This window comes from Callionymus lyra, chromosome 7 (genome assembly GCF_982586985.1).
Source record: "Callionymus lyra chromosome 7, fCalLyr1.hap1.1, whole genome shotgun sequence".
In the NCBI taxonomy this organism is placed as follows: Eukaryota; Metazoa; Chordata; class Actinopteri; order Syngnathiformes; family Callionymidae; genus Callionymus; species Callionymus lyra.
The window spans coordinates 28,262,316-28,282,036 of NC_141824.1; the positions used below are offsets into that span (position 1 = coordinate 28,262,316).

Below are 19,721 nucleotides of genomic sequence, written 5' to 3' on the forward strand. Positions count from 1 at the left end.
TTTTTATTTTTTTTGTTTTAATGTTTAAAACACGTTTAGGGCCTGAATAATTGGAAAGGTAAATATTAGTTGCCACGTTTGATAAATCGAAAATATACAAGAATCGAAGTGAATAATTAGTCCTATTTTATTTTATCACTCAAATATATTTCGTAGGAACGACGCCCAAATACTATCCACATTTTATTCACAAAATACTACAGTAATACCAATAAAATATTTTGAATCATCGCTTTACTTGCACGTGCACTTATAATAGCTTAAATCATTTTCTAAACCAGTAAAGTTGATGTTCGAAACAAAATTGTGACGCGTTGTAATACCTCACAGGGGGCGCTAAGCGTGTTTAGTTTAGCTCACTACGAAGAAGAAGAAGAAGAAGCAACATGGCGACTTACATGCGACATGTTTTCTCCATTCAGTCACTAGGAAGAACTCTGCTTTTTAAACAAGGACTCGGTATCCATGTGCAGCCTAAGCGTTGTGTTAGGGCTTTGAAGAGAACACCTGTCAAGGTTTTGTATCCCAAAGATGAGGCCGCTAAACGTCCACAGCCTCCATCGTCAGCGGGCAACAGCTCCAGTAGAGCCAAGACCGTCAGTGACCCGGTGAGGAGCAGCAGCACCAGAGAACCTCCGATCCACACACAAGAACCTCCGACCCCCAAACAAGAACCTCCGATCCCCAAACAAGAACCTCTTGCTGGGAGAAAGTTTGAAGTTGACGGACTGAGGTTCGAGAAGAGTTTTCCTGGCGATAAGAGATTATCGTGAGTAATTTGTTATTATCTTAACAATACTGCACGTGTTATGAACTGGTTTGAATTGTTATTTAATCTGTGTATGTCTGCAGGAGGTTGGTGAGTGTGGCCCGGTCCAGAACATTCCGGGAGCATCAAGGTAAAATTCTACTGGAGGGCAAGCGGCTGATTTGTGATGCCTTGGAAGCTGGTGCGAAACCCCAGATGGTGTTTTTCAGCCAAATTGAGCGTCTTCGAGAGCTACCTTTAGAAAAGCTGAGGGCGGCGACTCTGGTCAAGGTCAAATTTGAGGAGATCAAGATCTGGTCTGATGTTGTGGCCCCTCAAGGAGTGATTGGTAAATGAGTTCTATTTCTGGATCTATGTCACTTAAAGTCGTTTTCCCTGAACTCTTTGATTTCTCTCTGCAGCCATCTTTTCCCACCCTGAACATTCACAGCTGAATTTCGCAGACGACAAACAATCAGTGCCGTTATCGCTGATTTGCGATAACATCCGAGATCCAGGAAACCTCGGGACCATGCTGAGATGTGCTGCTGCTGCTGGATGTCACAGTGTGCTGCTTACCAAAGGTACAACGAAGGATGTTGACATATTTTGAGCTATAATACTTATGTACGTTTAAATAAAAACACAAAATGTTTTGTTGATTGACAGGTTGTGTCGACGCCTGGGAGCCCAAAGTCTTGCGGTCAGCCATGGGGGCTCACTTCCGCCTCCCTGTTTTCCCAAATCTGAGCTGGACAGAAGTTGAAAAATATCTTCTGAAGCAAACCACCGTCCACGTGGCTGAAAACCACAGAGAAATTGAACAAGTTGCCGCGTCCCACAAATCCATCAAAAAAACTCCTGAGGATTTTGATTCGTCGTCCGATGACGAAGATGATGATGATGATGATGATACCACCTGTTTGGACTCTAAACTGTACCATGACAAGTGGGCTCGTGGTCCAACTGCTGTCGTGATCGGGGGAGAGACTACAGGTTTGAGTCCTGAAGCGTTGGCGCTAGCAAAGAACTCTGCAGGAAAGAGGTTGTTCATCCCGATGGTTCACAGTGTGGAAAGTCTGAACTCGGCCATGGCTGCCAGCATTGTGTTGTTTGAAGGCAGGAAGCAACTTCTGAAGTTGACTAAACATCAGAAGGGAAATTAAACTGAAATATAAGACATTCTTTTTTGGGATCTCTGCACTTTTTTTTCATTCAATTAACATTTATAGCAGGTGCTCTTTGTACTTTAGATGCGCTATGTTCCTCAAATAATCAAGTCAGAAATTCCAAATGTGTTTGTGCAAAATGGTATGGACATCTCATCAACTTTTTGGGCACAACCTGTACATTTCCTTCGCAAACTGGTTTCTGGAGGCAAATAAATCTATTCTACTCAGGATAAGATTCCCTAGAATTATCTTGTGACCTTAAGTTGAAATCCATATCTGATGGATGAGATCAAACTTGACATCCAACATTATGTCGAGGATTAGCTTGATTTATTTTTAGGCTTTCAAAGATTTTACGCAGTACACAACAGGAGGAGGATAGAGAAGAACGGACTGATGTAAAATTGAGTATTCAAGAAAGTTAATTTCAGTCTGCCTCTATGGGATTGAGAAGCTTGACTATCTGGGAAACACTCAAAAGTAGAGCCTTTGCTCCTAAAATACTGTAACCTTGGATGCTTGCTCCGTGAGCTGTTCTGGACGAGTTGGAAAACAAGAGGATGGATGTATGAATGACTGGAACGGTGAATCCAGTGGAAATAAAACTTATTGGATTACAAATTGTCATCGATCTGCACCATGTAAATCATCAGTGGGAAAAAAACAACTTTATTTTAGACCTAAAAAAAGAAAAGAAACGGACAGTGACTCATACATTAAAGGCGTGACATTACAACGCTCTCCTTTAATAACACCACCTCGCCACTAGAGGGACCTTCACAGAAAACCTCTCTTGCAGCTTTGAGATGACTTTCAAACACGATCAATCACATACATAAGACACGAGGGTTTCCAAAAGTCAGTCATTGGTCTGTAACAAGCAGGTGTTTGTAACTACATGTGCTTGTGCAGCTAATGTGGTAACAATAGACCGGCAGAAGAAGAAGTAGGTCCAATAGAGTCTACTGAGAGAAATGCTAAGTAAGGCCAAAAACAATAAAACATCAGGATCTTCCATATATATATATTACTGTAGGGACAATAGCAGAAGCAAGGCACCACAGGAGAGAGAAGAGATTGGGTAAAAAATAAAGACGCCTTAAAAAAAGTGTTAAAATGACATTAAAAGTCTTTGAGTTGTGGTGGGTGACAGAACAGCTGAGGAGTGATGATGGGTAAGTCCCACAATGTCCAGTTTCAAGTCTTCAGATGGGCTCCGGTTTGAGCTTTTCGGCCAGGAAGTCGCCGACAAATTGCTCCACGACGACCGGCGTGATCTCCTCCACGTCTCTCACGTACTTGGCCCGGGCCGACATGTCCAGGATGGTGAGCAGAGGGGTTGCTTCAGGGAGGTTGGTGTAGTCCCGCAGAGAGTCGCTCATGTCATCCTGGGGAGGTGCAGTCTTGTTAACGTTTGGTATACACAGCCACACAACAACAACAACACTGGTTTGTTATTATTCTTTGATCCATGTTCTTCATCTTTAGACTTAGATTGTATAATCTTGCACTTTTTTATCGCACTTTGTTCTTGTTTTTTATGAATCTATCGTCTGTGTTGCTGTGTGCTGGAAAAACAATTTCCCGAAGGAGAGCTCCAGAGGGATCAATAAAGTTTTATCCATCTATCCATCCATACACCCATCTATCTAATAATTCACCTCAGATATTTTGATTATATTTATACACCCACACCACACAAAATGTAAAGATATTTTCAATTTTAAGCATTATAAAATTCTGTTTTTAATCAATATAATAATGTAGTGCATCATAAGGGACAATAATTATTTCTGGAGTTCAGTGTTGGTTGTTGCTAAAGTGCAGTTCTCAGCAATCTGTTTATTTATACATTTTTCATGCACCTGAAAATAGAAAGTGAAAGACATAGAATTACGATGGTTCTAACCATTTTCCTTTCATGTCCGGTCTATCTGGCCAAATGATACATTTTTATGTTACCCTAAAACGACCCAAAACGACTATAACCTATTTTCTTGATAATAATCTGCTGCGTCTCAATGCTAGCTGGTTCATGCTGTCATGCGTCCTGCTGAGATGAAGACGAGGAGAAGCCCGGTGGGGTGTTAAAAAATCTCACACTTTATAAAACCTCCTGACTCAGATACCCAATACTTCAGTGCGTGTGCGTGTGCGTGTGCGTGTGCGTGTGCGTGTGCGTGTGTGTGTGCGTGACATCCAGAGGAGCATGTTAAATATAGATGTATAGCTGGTGGGCACTCAGGTCTCAGCCGTTATGTTTGAAAGAAGTCAGGCTGCAGTTTGCCTGAGGCTCAATGTCACCCTTCACTCTGCTGTGTCGGAATTACAAACTGAGAAATGAAAACAGCGGCTCAGGCCTTCAAAGAGTGTCATTAATTATTGAGTCTGAATCTGATTGTTGGGCTGTGTTGTGTGTCCAAAAACCACATTGTTGCAACGTTCTCTTCAATCCCTGAACGTGTCTTGCCGATGATACACAGAGGCCACACGGTTCACTCTTTAGACTGAAGATTACACAAGTACAGGAGCCGACATGGACCACATTCCCCTCGGCTGAACTCAGTGATGAAAACGATCGGGGACATGTGGAAAACATTATGAAGCAGAACGCCGTGCTTATACTGACGCTGCCCTCAGAGGGCGCTCAAAACAACTTCAGATGACTATGAAACTGGTGCCACCTCCACTTTGATTTAACAAATCATTTACAATTGAAATCTATGACTTAAATGTTTTTAAGTCTTCCATTCTTCTTCATTCTCAGCCTCTTCTTTTCTGGGCTTCCCTGTTATCAGAAGAGCCGCAGCTATTTCGGCTAACTGGATTAAACCGCACGCTTGGTTCTCAGACTTTAATATGGACGGCGCCCTCTACTTTGCCAAACAACAAACAGATGAGCGTTGATGAGGCGAGACCTCACCGGCCGATTTGAGATGTCATCCGTGGCTAGACCGTCACTTGCTCACGGGGCGTCACCATCGGTCTGAATGTGGGTCTCTGTGAACTGGGGGCCACAAGGAGAATCTGCAGGGGCTGAGCGCGTGTGTGGTTTCTGCGCCTAGTCACACCGTTTACTGATGCGTTGTGACATTTCACAGACCATAATCATCTGATAAGAACTGATAACAGATCTGCCTGCAGGCTGCTGAGGCAGAGCTGCGGAAATCTCCTCGCTCAGCTTTGATGTGGACAGACACACAGGAAATGTCCGAACACAGCGAGCCAGCAGTGAAAGATCCACGCGAGGAAAATATCTATGAAGCCGAAACTACAGCCAGTGAAATACATTTGATGATTACAATATTACTGCTAATTACAGACAGTTTTTGTCCTAAAAGTAAGTAGGATTAAAAATTCAGTTTGATAAACAAATAAACATATATTTAATTGTAGTTAAGTAGAAATTAAATCATGTTCCTTTATTACAGAATATACATTTGATTATTGATTTTCTGTGGACCAATTTTAATTTAAAAATAAACATAATGCATGTCTTCTAGTACTAATGTGAATTTTTCTTAAATAATATTTTCTTGAAATGTATTGATTATTCTGTTTCTTTCATGAAGTCAAAATTTAATCAGTTTGAACAAGTATTTTTCATTTTATTTATCCACCTCTTTTATGTTTGAATCGTTTGTATTAGTGCAATTATATTAATAAAATTCCTCTTTTATAGTTTGACTTTTCTTATATATTGAAACATTATGTTCCCTAAAAAAAAAAAAATCTCTTTATATAAATATTTTTCCAATATAATAAGAAATTGTATGTTTATGGGATTTCTTCTAAATTAACTTAAAAATTGTAATTTTAACACCATTTTGGCCCTAAATACTTAAACAGCTGCAGATGGTTCTAGAGATCATATAGATCCAAAAAACATCTTGTCGGCCTGCTGGTCTTTGATCAACGTCCAGTTGTCATCTGGTCGACACAGTAAACCCAGCAGCTGGTCTGACAGGGAAACACGACTACAAGTCGGACCCTGGCAGCGACTAAAGGACAGATTTCATCTCCCGGGACACAAGAGCGACTCTCTAGCTGAACTCTTTTAGAAACAAAACCTGGTGATTTCATAGCCAGTTGAGTTGAGGCAGGAAATTAAACCGAGAATATCTGCGAGCCACCTGGGTTAGCAGGTAAACTGAGACCACAGATAAAACACTCCAGGAATCTCTGCCTAGAAGCCACAAAGCTTCTCTGTGCAGGTCAGAGGGACGCTGGCAACAAGACAATAGATGGTATCAAAGTAGCTGGACTTTCCTAAAGCGAGCGAGTGTGGACCCCGATGACATTTGAGGCGGGGCGGCCTCGGTCAGTCAAACCCCAGTCAGACCCTCAGCACATGTGTGAAATCTGAGCCTGAACTGGGAAAAGTGGGAGCTGCAGGATCATGATTATCACGGCTATCATGTTGACTGACACTGGTCCAGAGCAACAACTCCAGATTACATAACTCCAGTTACAGGAGAGAGATGAAGCAGTTGTGCCGTTCTGTACCATTAAGATCAAGCTACGATCAAGACTTAAATCAAGCTCAGGTCAGAATTACCAGTCTTGTGCAAATGCATTGTTGTTTAATTGTTGCCATTATTACCTAACATTTTAATTTGTTTATATTTATTCTTGGCTAAAATAAAGATAACAACAGGAAGGAAGAACCTGATATTAATGGTCTTTTTTTAAATTCTGTTTTGTTTATATGAGAGTTACTGAAATACAAAACTAATCTTTTGATTAATAATAATAATAATAATATTATTTCTAGAATAACGGCCTTTATATTTTCTTTTGAACGCCAAAATTCTGATCTTTAACATTATGATATATTCAAAAGCTCTAGAATTAAAATAGTTGATGATGGATTTGCAGATTTAAAGTGAGATGTAAAAATGTTTAGAGATTTAATATTTAAAAACCGAAAAAAAAAAAGTTCGAGACTTTCTATGTTTCTAATCTAAAATTGACAAGAGAATCGTTTAACAACCTAAAATACGATGGATTTAAAGCTTCTCTGAGCTGCTTCATGGTAGTAACATTAGCATCAATCTCTCTTCAAAAGTTGATCAAACTGCAGTTATTTTCAAAAGCTGCAGAAATAATAAAACGATTTTATTATTTATTATTATTTTTCACAATAAAAAAGTATGTAAGGTGGTGACTTAAAAGCATTACGGTGGAATTGAAACAAACAAACACAATAAGTTTGACTTTAAAAGTAATACAAGGTGAAATATTCTTGAGGTGACGCTTTTAGGTAATGGCTGCAATACATATTAAGACCACTTGGGGGAAGTGTTTGATTTCTAGTGAAGGTGAGGGGAGATGGAACACAATGAAGAAGAATATGTTCGCCTCTGATTTGTCTAGAAGTCGCACTAAACTTTGATGGACAATTCTGTGTAGGTTCCAGAAAACATAATGCTGCAAAAATCACCAGAAGGTTTAAATTCTAATGCACTTTAGGAAAAAATCCGTTTCTCTGTGATCTCATTTGGAAAGTTCTGACTCGTGTGTAGAGCCTTATCTTACCTCTCCAGCCACGAAGAAGAGCAACGGCGTCTCCTCATCCTTCGCTTTGTACTTTGCCATCAACTTCTCAGCGATGGGTTGGATCAGCTCCTTGGCCGGCTCCAGCTCACCTTCCTCCTCGGCATCTGGACAAACACAAACTTGACTCTGATGCGTCCATGAAGACTTAATAACGTTAGCGGATGATGAGATCCGACAGGGCGGGTCAGACATTGAAGAATGTTTATTAAATTGAGAAGATTACTTCCATGAGGGAAATAATTAAGATATTGAAAGCCGAGTCAAATTTAATAACATAAATGATGGAAAGAATTCCCAAAGTCACTTGGAACATTCCAAACTGTGAGAAGTTTCCAGTGTCTGACATTCAATACGCCAGCATGTTCGGTGGCCTCACGTGGAGCCGGTGACTCACCCACGAACAGAACCAGGCAGGGCCCCTCGTGGAGCTGCACGGCGTTGGACTCGCTGAGCTCCAGGACAGGTCGCGGGTGCCAGGGGAAGAGTCGGCACTCCGGGTCGTTCAGAACCTCCACTCGGCCCTGCCGTGTGACCACGTGGCCCTCGCTGTCCAGCACGATCAGGGTGGGGATGCCTAGATAAAGAGGGTAAAGGAAGTGGGTGAGAATCTGGGAGGTGGTTTCCTGTCATTATCGCGTCATGAAAGCTCCTGCTGAGATTGTTATTTTGTGGACGAATTCTCAACTTGTTTTTGTTCAATTCAAGATTCAGATGATGCAACAGCTTTTTGCATTAACTCGACATTTATTTTCTAAAAGCACACAATCCTTCTGTAAATAGCATGACGCGAATGTTTGGCACTGTAACCGTTATTAGATAAAGAGTTTTTTTTTCCATAAGAGTACAATTAAAGAGAGTATTTGGGACATAGTTGTCAATTTAGAAAAAATGCATTATGATATATTTAATAGAATAGAATTCAAGATTAACTAGCATTATGTTATAGTGAGCATTTAAGCAACAATTGACATTATGATATAGTTGGCTTTTAAAAACGACTTAAGTTGCAGTCAGTTTTATAGTCATAACACATTATTATTGGTAAAAGATTAAATGTAAAATATTGGATAAATATGAAGTTACTTTCTAGGAACTATGACACAAATGTCTTTTTAATCACATTATCATGCATCTTATTTTACCTCCAATTAAAAAAACCTGTGGGTGAGATTTCTCCTCTTTGGAGAAATAACAATTATTCCTCTTGGTATTTCAATTTTTTTTTTTAATTGATATCGTTGTCTTGGTTCATTTTTCTGAATGACTTTAGGTAGATGGATAGATACAACTTTATGTGTTTGTATATATGGATTACAAATGACTGTAGAAAGTTTTAGATGTAATGGTTTTAAGTTTGTACATCAACTCTGAACTTCAGTTTGTAAATATTTAATTTGAAAGTAATGATTAACTACACCAATATGCAGCAGGTTTACGTATTGACACTCCAACTGAGATTTCTTCAGTTGTTATTCTGATTTGTGGCCGAATTAATATGAAAACATTTTCATTTCATGTCTCATTATCGATTCTAATCTCTGGTCTTATCAGACGTGATCGTGTCTGTGCATGTGGACTGAAGTCATCCGGGTGGAGGGGATGCAGCGTCACTGACTGCAGCAGGAGGGAGGGAACGTAGAAGGAGAGGCTTGTGTTTTCTCCAGCTTGGTACATTCCTGACGTTCTTCGGAGCAGACGCTATGAGCCGCTCTAACACACGTGCACACACTCACTCACCGAGGTGCAACATTTACGGCGCAAACAAGACAATAAACCTAATAAGCAGGAACATTCCTCAGAGCCCAGTTTCCTCTCTTTCTAACTCGTCATTCTTTGACATATATTCACTATAATCCCAACATTCTCTCATTCTACCCCTGCTAAGAAGATATTTTAACGAAATCTTTCAAAAAAAAGTTTATAATGGGAAAGATGAACACATTTTGTTTCATGGATAATTATAATTGGTCAGTGTCAGGGAAGCAGCCTAATGTGCAAGTTGTGCAAGCAAATCCTTGAAACCCACTGATATCATCTGTACTTTAAATGCTAAAAAAGGTGCCTTAATTATAGAAATAAACTTAATCTAAGACAATTATAATAAAAGTTTGTGTGTTGTATGACCTGCTGGGTGGGGGTGTGCACTCTAAAAAGATTGCTTTTCTATTTATTAATAAATTACTTTTTCTTGATATTTTTGAAAATTTGTTTTTTTTACCCACAGATCTAAGGGTATGCGTGAAATACCTTGAATCCCGAACAGCCTGTTGAGTCGTGACCGTCGCGCTTCATCCGAATATGGCACTGCCAACCACGGCATCTCGCTGAAGTACTGTTGAAACGACTCCTCCGACCTGAAACAGCATGTTGAGGGGTCACTTAGGGGTTAATCGTGTTTACATGCTGTGGGACGAACCGGTCAGCGCTGACGAACACAATCTCAAACTTCTGTCCAGACTCCTTCACGGTGCGGTACGACTCCACCAAAACTCTGGTCAAACTGCGACAAGGCGGACACTAAAAGAATACACACAAGTAGAAAATGTTTTTCAGAAGAAATATGTAGGAATGTTACAGTCCATGACTGAGATGGCAGTGGTATAAATGGCATCATGACATCACAGCTCCACAGAAACAAGAAGAAACACAGGCAACATTCTCTTTCGCTGATGTCTTGAGACGTGATAATTCACTTTGGAACAGTTAAGACCTGGTCTTTGTGAGCGTTTTAAGTTAATCAGATGACCTTTAATGACCCCAACCTCATTCTGCTCCACATCTCTGCAGCTGTGTCGGTACAATGAAGTAGAACTAGAGAGAGTGACCACAACCCTTTGTGGGAGATTGAGAAGGAATTTTTGTTTAGCTCTCAGTTGCAAACACCTTAAAATGAATGACTGGAGCTCACATGAGGCACATTAATCTCTTGGAAAAAACCTGGGCCACCCTATTTTACTGCCTTCCAGAGCTTTAAATACACATAATTGTCTTAAAATTAAGCTCTATATGAAGTAAAAATGCAGCATAAATTTAAACCACCTCCAACAAAATAGCATCGAAGAAAGAATAATATTTTATGTTAAGTATAGTCTCTGTTTTGTGTAATAAATATGTATTTAGTTCAGCCTGAGACTTGGTCTGTCTTGTACAATCTGGCCCCTAAAGAAAAATAATCAAAACTGAGCTGAACCAAACAAATTATTTCTGTTTCCTCTGGTTTCGTTAATGAGTTGTTCTGTTGTTAAGAGGTCGACACAAAACCAACAAACAATCGAGACAACGCCTCCTCCTGAAGTCACATTAAGATTCTAAATTCTTCACAACAACACATCACTGTTGGTGGAAGTTCTCCGGCAAAGAGTGAATACACTGACAAGCTAATCACAATACATCCCCTCCTGTGCCACTTATATTCATTTTGCCAAACTGAGATCGGCTCTGTCATCAATAGCTGACCCTGATTTATTTCTTGATGGAAAACCTTGAGAGAACACAATATTTCTGTTGAAAAATAAACCAGCTCTAACCAGACGGTCAGATTGCCATGATCAGTCAGCACCAATAACTAAAAGAATGAGTTGAGCAGAAGCTAGCAAAGGCCTCTGGGAATCAACCTGAACATCACAAATTTATCATTGTGTCTTGGAGGCAGCGGCTCTGGCAGCTGTCGTGCTGACGCGCCTCGCTGCCTCACTCCAGGAGCGACCTTTACGCATCGCTGAGTCTTCGTCAGCTACCCACTCCAAGGACATATAAAGAAGTGTGCGTCACTCCTTGTGCTGCTCACTTCAAAGAATGTGAGACGGTTAAGTGACAGAGTTGGCCACTACTAATAAAAACACTCGCACAATGGATGCGGCTCCGTGCTCTCGTTTTATCTGTCTGGAGTTCATCTTCCTGCATTGCTTGGCTGCCCTCACAAAGGCCTCCAGGATGAAATTGGCCCAGAGAAGTAAAAAAAAAAAAATCAGCATCTACAGTCTGATTCCTTTGTCCTCGCTGCTCTCCTCACCCAGTGTGCAGAGAAGTAGACTCCCACGTAGTGTCCCTCCAGAGAGCTGCCGTCTGTGGTCTGCCTGTTGTTGCGGAGCAAAGGCCCGGCAACCACCTCCGCAAAGGGCTTGGGCCCCCAGGGGAACTCCAGGCCTGAGAAAAGGTGGTAGGATGGGAAAAGGGCAAGGGCAGAGACAAAGGCAGGAAGAGAAAGATTAGAACATCTCCAAAGACAAGTTTGTGGATCAGTGAGGTCATTCCTTCAGCTTAGGGATGACATCATTCTTATATGGCTCATGATAAATTCATGAATTAGACAGTGTTGCTCAAGCTTTACCTAGTGATTCAAATGTGATAATCATGATTGTAAATAAACTGAACAGTCAATAATCAATGTATTTAAAGAAATTAGCAAAAATAATAACACAATTGATTTTTTTCTTGTGACCAGAAGAGTCAAAGTCTGCCTTTATAAGAGTAATTGGTCGAACAATATTGCCTAAACTCAAACCAACAATAATAATTATATCTTGAAAACTTCAGTTTTGGCAATATTTAAAACACATGTATATCGTGGAAATTAAGTTGAATAAAGACATCAAAAACTTTAAAATTAAAATATATTAAACAACAATAATTATGGGAAAAACCTCAAACAAAAATGTATTAAAAAAAAACACAAATAAAACAAAACCACAAAATACAATTAAAAATCAAATACAATAAATAATGATTCGAGAAGAAAAAGTTTATTAATATTTAACTGATAATACATTAATAATATACAAAAATAATAGTTACAATTATTTCCATAGGTTTTCCTTCACTCTATAGGGCCAGATGGTTATTTTCATTTGACACATTCAGCACCTATTGTTAGTATAAGTGGGAGCAAAAAAGGTTTGAAACCCAATAGGTTGACAATAAGGCAGACCTGCAACAAAATAAAATGTAGTGAAGTGACAACCGGTAGTCATAATGTTACGGCTGACCCCAATATGTAAATTTAAAAATACATTTATGAGACATTTTCTGATCTATTAAACGCTTTTGGTTTATTGAGCAGGTGGTCATGATGTAGTTTCAAACTACTGTATAATGAAGCTCTTAAAGATGAAGTTTTAAGAAACACGTCCCTCTGTCACTCCTTCCCCACTTTCACCTTCTTTCAGAACGGTCTTTTGTTTCGCTCCGCCTCTACAGACACATTTAGGGCATCAGTTTGCAACGGGCATCATTGTAAATAAAAGCTGCTATTACTGCTGCCATAATGGCCTCTTTATACCCGCCTGCTCGTCCAGGGCTTCATTAGGCAGCACTGACACGACTGCACAGAGCGGGCACAGCTTTTCAGTTCCGTAATGATTGTAAAAGTGCACTCTGTCTCAATGCTGCGGGGCTGCTCTGCCGCCACTCAAGTCCGGCTTTTCATCCCACTCTGAAAAGACCCGGGACCTGAATGAGTCCCCCACCCTGCTGCCTCACTGTCCTAAAATCTTCAGCAGCCTGTCCTGCTCAAATCAAAGCGTTGGTTGAATTGGTTCGTCACATGGGGAACAGCTGAAGATCTACAAGAGATCCACAGGTATATGGAAGTTTCATTATCACTATGACAAAGGTTTGACATTCATTCAGTTACAGGACTCAACACTAAGAATGTCTTTTAATTATATGCGTTTCAAAAGTGGTTTAGAGCCTCATATAAAAAATCTGAGACTATAGCTCAGCGGTGTTGAACTCAAACAGTCCAGGATCAACATTTTTAAACAAGACAGCTTCCATTAATAAAACTATAAATAATTTAACAGAATATTAAATCAATTATCTATACCTTTCATCAAATTCCATTTTATTTGTGTAAACCTTTGAATTTGTAGAAAATGTCACCATATTGACATGGATTTTATTAGACACTATAAATGAATGGTTTGAGTTTGTCACATGTGAGTTTGTCACAACTAACCGGTCAACGCATATATCTTTATGAATGTTACTTGATGAGAGTCTTTAGAACATGTTAGACTTTTCCCTGCTGATTCAGCAGATTCTCAGTCGAGGTTAAGACACTAGCTATAGTAGAGAGGATACGGTATAATGTATGTGGTAAGAAGAGAGTGGTAAGAAGAGCTGATGTTAGAATTTTTTTTTGTGTTTCCGATTAATATAAAAGGCTCTTCTTCGTTCTTTTGGTTTCTCAGAAGCTCAGTGAACTAAAGGAAACTTAATTATCCACCCCTGACTAAATCTTGTTTTAATTAACTTTTCTTCAAGTTTAAAAAATAAAAAATGAATTCAAACTTGGACAGCTATCTAGCCAAGTACTGCTAACAACCAATGCTTCTGATACTAGGCAGCCTCTGAGAACACTAGAACTTTTTATATTTGCTAGAAGTGTACTTAGGTTCCCCAGACCACCTTTGAAGTCACGTCCAAAGACAAATCTCTGGTCTGTACCAGACGAGACTGGAGTTAATGAATCATGGAAATATTATAACCAGCCAGCGCTGCTTTTTATTAGTCTCCCAGTTAAATCTGTCAGCCATAAAATTCTTTCTGCAGATCTGCTACCATTATCTGACTGCTCTGTACCTATAGTTAGGAAACCAGCAGCGAGTATTTTCCTCGTATGTGGCAGGAGATGAGCTTGGAACTGGAAAGGAATGCAAGCACACTGACACTTAATTTCCGTTTACACTTCTAAGGTCAGAAATAGTGGGTTCAAGTGACACACACACTATCAGTATCACACAACCTGTAATTACGAAACATCTACACAAACACTGGTGGAGAAAAGAGACTTAGACGTGGCAGGAATTCTTGAAACATTCTTGTAAAAGAAAACTTTTTAGGTATAGAAGTTGGTTCTATTTAGACGTTCTCCCTACAGAAATATATCTAGGCCAGCAAGCAGAGCGCTCCTTCACACCATGACCCTTAAATGTCTTTCCATTAGCTCATTAAAAATGAAAGAGTTTAATGGCAGCTGGTTCACTGAAGAAGATTAAGGTCAGCAGAGGTGAAGTGAAGAGAATAAATCTGCAGGAGGTGTTGGCGTGTGTTCATGTGTGTGTTATTTTGTGTGTGGCTCTGACCTTTGGGGTCGTCTCTGACCACGAGTAAACCATTCCGACAGACCACCTTCCCCGTAGCAGCGTCCACGAACACCAGAGATGGAACACTGGTCACTTTGTACTTGTTCCACAGCTTCATCTGGAGGGACACAAAATATATGTGTGAGTCAAAGGACAACAACGATTCATTTTAAATAGGGATTCTGCTCCAGGAGTGATCACAGATTAAAAAGCTGGATATAAGCATGCCACTAGGGGGGGATAATGAAGAAAGATAGTAAAGGAAACATCCTTTGTTGTGTGTTCAAAACAATGCTAATCTAAATGCATTTCCTTCATCCTCTATTCACTTCTAGTTCAGGTTTTAAAAGGAAGGTGTAAAACTTCACAAGAGCTTGTGTTTACATTCACCATTTATGCAATTACGTTAGAAACATGATGCAACTGTACGACAGACACCCGCCTTTTTTTGTTACAACCTTAAAAATGAACTATTCTTAACATTTTATGACAGTGAGAAGAACACGTGAACATCAAAACCTCTTAAATCCAGTTTCATTTGATGTCAAGTTATATGTCCTGATATGGTAAAGCTGTAGCAAAAAGAATTATGTTCATAAATGCACATTCCTGAGTGAGCGGAGACCGTCGGAAGAGTTCAGCCGTCCAGGAAAGACCTTAAACATCAAAGAGCGGCTTTTCCTATCAGACTCACTTTCCATACGAGAGCGACGAGTCAAGAGGTTTGTCTTTTAAAGGTTGCTGCTTGAGCAGCTGGAGGGAATCATGTGAAGCAGCTCAGGGTTTGAGTAACACATCTGAACGCTCCAGCGTGAACGTGTTGCTGGCTCTTTTCTGCTCTGTATCTGATATGCAAAGATTTAACATTTTAATCCTGACCCACATTATGCAGCTAGAATTTAACTGAGCAGTGGTCAGTGTCAGTCAAATGTGGACCTCGGTGTGTCAAACTGCAGCGACTCTTTAATATAAGCTGAAATATCCCATGCTTGTATTAATAGTTAAGGAACTTCTACAAAATAGTACGCATCAATTCATGAAATTATTATAATACTTTACACTTGGTGTAGGTCATGTTGTTAGCAAAAATAACTCCAAATTGGATAAGCAAATTAAAATAAAATAATTTCATGAAATCTTGATAAAGGGCTGTAGAAAAGATGATATAATACTACATTTATATAAACATTATATCAATCATGGTCTGGATTCATCACTATCTTCAGTGGATTTAAGAGTTCCCTTTCCTGCTTGTTCAAAAGACAAAAATGTATGGGGGTGGGGGGTGTGGGGGAGGTTGGAGCCTATCCCAAAGTAGCCCTTATTGTATGCGACCAATCCCTTTTGGCAATAAAAGAGAAGTCTATTTTATGATCAATAAAACTCAAAGAATGTATTGAACCAACTTCACAGAAGTGAATATTATGGGTTTGTAGAGAGAAGTTTGTGGGAGCCTTTTTTTCCCTGTAGCCAAAACAAAAACCGCCTCACAAGCGGTCTTCTTCTGAAGCATTATTATTTATAAAAAACAAAGAATTCAGTTTCAGCCACATCGGTGAGAGCTCACGAGCTCAGACTGTATCACGAGTATTCACAAACAAACCAGTGAGGTCATGTAAATCTCTAAAATAATAAATAAATATAAAGTTTTCAAAGCTCCAGTGAAGGCTGAGGTTTGACCTCCTGTGAGTGAATGAAGACGTGCGACTAATGCAGAAGTCCACTATGGATGTTCCCTGACAGCAAGGGTCAGAGGCCAGACAGTGTATGCTGTGGATGAGACGACCCGGAGCCTCCGGACTATGTCGGTCTGGACGGTCCTCAAAAGTAAACGTCAGTGTCTGCCGCAGTCCACAGCCTGACCACACGCTGGTCTGGTAACACAATCTCTGCTCACAAATTGACAAGGCTTTTGTGCATTAGCCATGACCGACTCCAAGAAAACTCGCCAACACAGCATCTGCACAACAATTTCAATCGCCTGCTGTCAACTCAGCTGATAGTGTAAGATTGAGGGAAAGAAAAAAAAAAACAGGAGGGTGTCAGGGTGATTGGTTCTGCTCCGGCAGAAAAAGGTCAAGAATGGATTTGATGTCTGGGCCCAGAGGTATCACTCTGCATAATACCAGTGAGCTGACTTGATGGTTAAAGCACACTGTGTGAACTATTCACATCTGCTTTCATCAGACCCATAAAAACTGTAGATATAATGCTTTTAAAGTCCAGCTACCTAACCTTGAGATATAAAGTCATATTTACGACAGTATTAAACCCGACTTTACTAAACGCACATGGAAAACTAGGTTTGATGGCCATTGTATATTTACTTTTGAAATGTGCCCCAGCTTTGATCTGAGTGCTGCTCACCAAAATCATTATCCAAGTGTGTTTTGGCTCGTTTTAAAATTTTAATTTGGTGTTGAACCAGGAAGTCCATGTCTTTACAATACAGTGACACAATAATGGAGAAGACACAGTCACAAAGAATATGCCACAACTAGTTTTTGGACAATAAAATCATGAGGTTGGAAACATTTTTGTAGGATTTTTAAATTAAAGTTTTGAATTATGAAGTCTCATCTTTCGGTACATTCTTAAAGTGCATCGATTTAAGTGTGTCATTAATTGATTTTGGACCTCTATTGTACTCATCAGTATGTAAAGATATTTTCTTAAGCTCTGCTCACTGAAACCCCTTTTTTTCTGAAGAATTAAAACTTTTTACCATAACCACACCCACTCTACAGTCATTGGTCAAACATCGAGGTTCGTCTTGCGCGTCTCCACCTCCAAGGGACTTGTTGTTGAAACAAAGTAAGTAAGTTGGTAAGTAAAAGTTATTGTAAAGCACCTTTCTAGACCAGGGTCACAAAGACAGCTGTCTGGAGGAGGAGTGAAGCCATTATTATGACATCGCTTTCGTAACCTCACCTTTGCCAAGATTCAAGTCAGGAGAGTTGGGTTTTCACATTAGTTGCCCTTTAAGTCCCAATACAAAAAAAACAAAAAAACAACAAAAATTGATTTTTTTTGGTTTGTTTATCTGCTTTCATAAATGGGTCGATTTATTTTCTTTTGCTCCATGTTTCCAAAATAAAGGTTGATCGGCTGCCATGTACAAACAAGCCCTTTAAATAGTTCATGTCTTGTTAAGCCTGGCCTCATATTTAGATTATCTGGTAAAACGGGCCATGCAAATGAAAACGTCACGTGATCTTGCTTTTCTGAGACATCAATGCTGTTATCCAACCAGATGTCTCGTCAAAAACACAAGAGAGTTCAAAGTTAGAGTGTGATCATAATAGACTGGAGCGCATGGATGATCATTTGAGGAGGAAACAGACGAGAAGATTCTGTGAAGCTGTCTGAGGTCCAATTATTGCCGTGGTATCCAGAGAACGGCTCAGGCAGTTGTGCCGGAATCTCAGAGGGAAAAAGAAAAAAGGAAAAAAAAAATTGAAGCCTTTTCTTTGTCTGGCCACTAATTTACCGCATCCTTGAATCACATCTGCTGGGCCACTTGGCTGCAGATCAGAGCGGGCAGTGATGAAAAAAATCCCTTAAAAGGATTTAGATCTGCCTTCTTAATAAAACAGGCTGTTGCGATATTGAAGTGAATGGCTGACATTGTAAGTTCAGTGTGAAGTGTGCCCACATTATCAACTGGATTTCAGCATCTCGAAGAAACAAAATTTGTTTATAAAATGCACTACAAACATTGTTGCATTGTTTGAATCACCAGGTGTCTAAGTGATCATAAACTAAATCCTGAACTAAAAAAACATTCTGTTATTCAGCAGCTGTGTTAAATGAGTTTTTGAAGAGATATCAAGTTTATCATTTGCTAAATATGCAGTCAAAATGTTTAGAGATAAAACAAGATCAAAACAAGTGCAAACTTTTCCGTGAACAATCGAGGTTTATTAAGGTTAACCACTGTGACTTTCCAGCTTTGTGAAACAAAACAAAACAAGATATTTTAACCACAGGTTTGAATTTTGACTCGGTGTGTAACTGAATATTTTGTTTTATCTACAGCAGATGTTTATTCACTCTAGGACATGTCTTGTTTTCATCTGAAGTTAAATAGTTTCTCTTGTCTTTGGGGTGCTAAAGTTCACGTTGCTAACCAAAGTCAGACGCGATGGTGCATCCAATGCATTTTGAATCTACTGATGCTCATTAACTGAACCAGGTTAACAGCACTGGTTTCATAGAATGTCTTCTTTCGAAAAGCTCATAAAAAAGTCAAGCTTCATCTCTTCTCACTGCGAATACTCCGGAAACTTTCTAGGTCCGGCAGAGAAAATGTTTCCCCTTCATGTTTTACCCCTTGGCCTTCATCCAGCTTACAGAACCATATTTATCTTTCTCCTTTATTAGTAGTGATTTTGCAGGGTCAAACTAAATGCTGCCGTTGTGGAAAGTGCCATCTAATTAGCTACTTTCTGGGAAATGTTTGCTGTCAAAGTCCATCCGACTGTAACCAATTAATGCTCACGGCGAGTGGAGATGTCCATCTCCAAGCAATCTCAGACACTCATCTCAGACTATTCATTATCATCATCATCTGCAAAAGTTTGCGACTGGATCCGAGCTTGAGGCTTAGCTGTAACGTTACAGACCGGTTTAATCTGTGTGGAGAGTTCACCCACCATTAAAGCCCCCAGAGAGCGGTGGATCCATACTAACAATCTATTTCACACTCCTGTACACACAGCAGTGAAGCCTCACACAGCACACAGCTCTCACCAGGCTAATTGGATCAGGGAGCGCTGGAGAATCTACAATCCATATTAAGAACGAGAACAAATCCTCTACTGTGGGATCACGTGTACCGTACTTAATGATGAAAATTCATTTTTCTTAATTTAGATTCGACTGTTAAAAAAACATTCCGGACGCAATCATGCGAGTTAAATTTTCAAACACTAAATAAAAGTGGTCATACGGAACATTTTCCCCTCAATCAAATCCATACTTTTCTCACTGGGTTACAGTGGCAGCAAAAGCTGTTGTGTCCTCAGAGTGAGGAAAAAAAAGACAGTAGATAAAACCATTGCCTTGTGGCTCAGCTCCTTCCCTACAAGAAAGTTTTAATAAATGTATATCAAGAGATAATTTTGACCCTTTAATGCACACATCACGATCATTTAA

The 19,721-nt window shown here is 39.7% G+C and overlaps 2 protein-coding genes across 2 annotated transcripts in view; one reads left to right on the top strand and one right to left on the bottom strand.

Moving 5' to 3' along the window:
• Positions 1-386: 386 nt before the first annotated feature.
• mrm3a (mitochondrial rRNA methyltransferase 3a) lies at positions 387-2,149 on the top strand. The gene is made up of 4 exons (XM_087795794.1): positions 387-769; positions 853-1,097; positions 1,171-1,332; positions 1,418-2,149. The coding sequence occupies exons 1-4, from the start codon at positions 387-389 to the stop codon at positions 1,912-1,914; spliced, it is 1,287 nt and encodes a 428-aa protein (XP_087651920.1). The 3' UTR covers positions 1,915-2,149.
• A 483-nt stretch (positions 2,150-2,632) lies between these two features.
• Positions 2,633-19,721, bottom strand: part of nxn (nucleoredoxin) — a 48,450-nt gene continuing 31,361 nt past the window's right edge. Inside the window, exons 2-8 of the mRNA XM_087795795.1 lie at positions 14,565-14,682; positions 11,492-11,625; positions 9,896-9,996; positions 9,727-9,833; positions 7,874-8,053; positions 7,459-7,583; positions 2,633-3,308 (exon numbers count right to left, since the gene is read on the bottom strand). Coding sequence (XP_087651921.1) covers positions 3,126-3,308; positions 7,459-7,583; positions 7,874-8,053; positions 9,727-9,833; positions 9,896-9,996; positions 11,492-11,625; positions 14,565-14,682 — 948 coding nt within the window. The 3' untranslated portion in view covers positions 2,633-3,125. The remainder of the gene's footprint in view (positions 3,309-7,458; positions 7,584-7,873; positions 8,054-9,726; positions 9,834-9,895; positions 9,997-11,491; positions 11,626-14,564; positions 14,683-19,721) is intronic.

Coding starts and splice junctions, on each gene's coding strand:
- mrm3a (XM_087795794.1), top strand. CDS start 387: ATGGCGACTTACATGCGACATGTTTTCTCCATTCAGTCACTAGGAAGA. Junction 770..852: donor CCTGGCGATAAGAGATTATC/GTGAGTAATTTG, acceptor GTATGTCTGCAG/GAGGTTGGTGAGTGTGGCCC. Junction 1,098..1,170: donor GGCCCCTCAAGGAGTGATTG/GTAAATGAGTTC, acceptor TTCTCTCTGCAG/CCATCTTTTCCCACCCTGAA.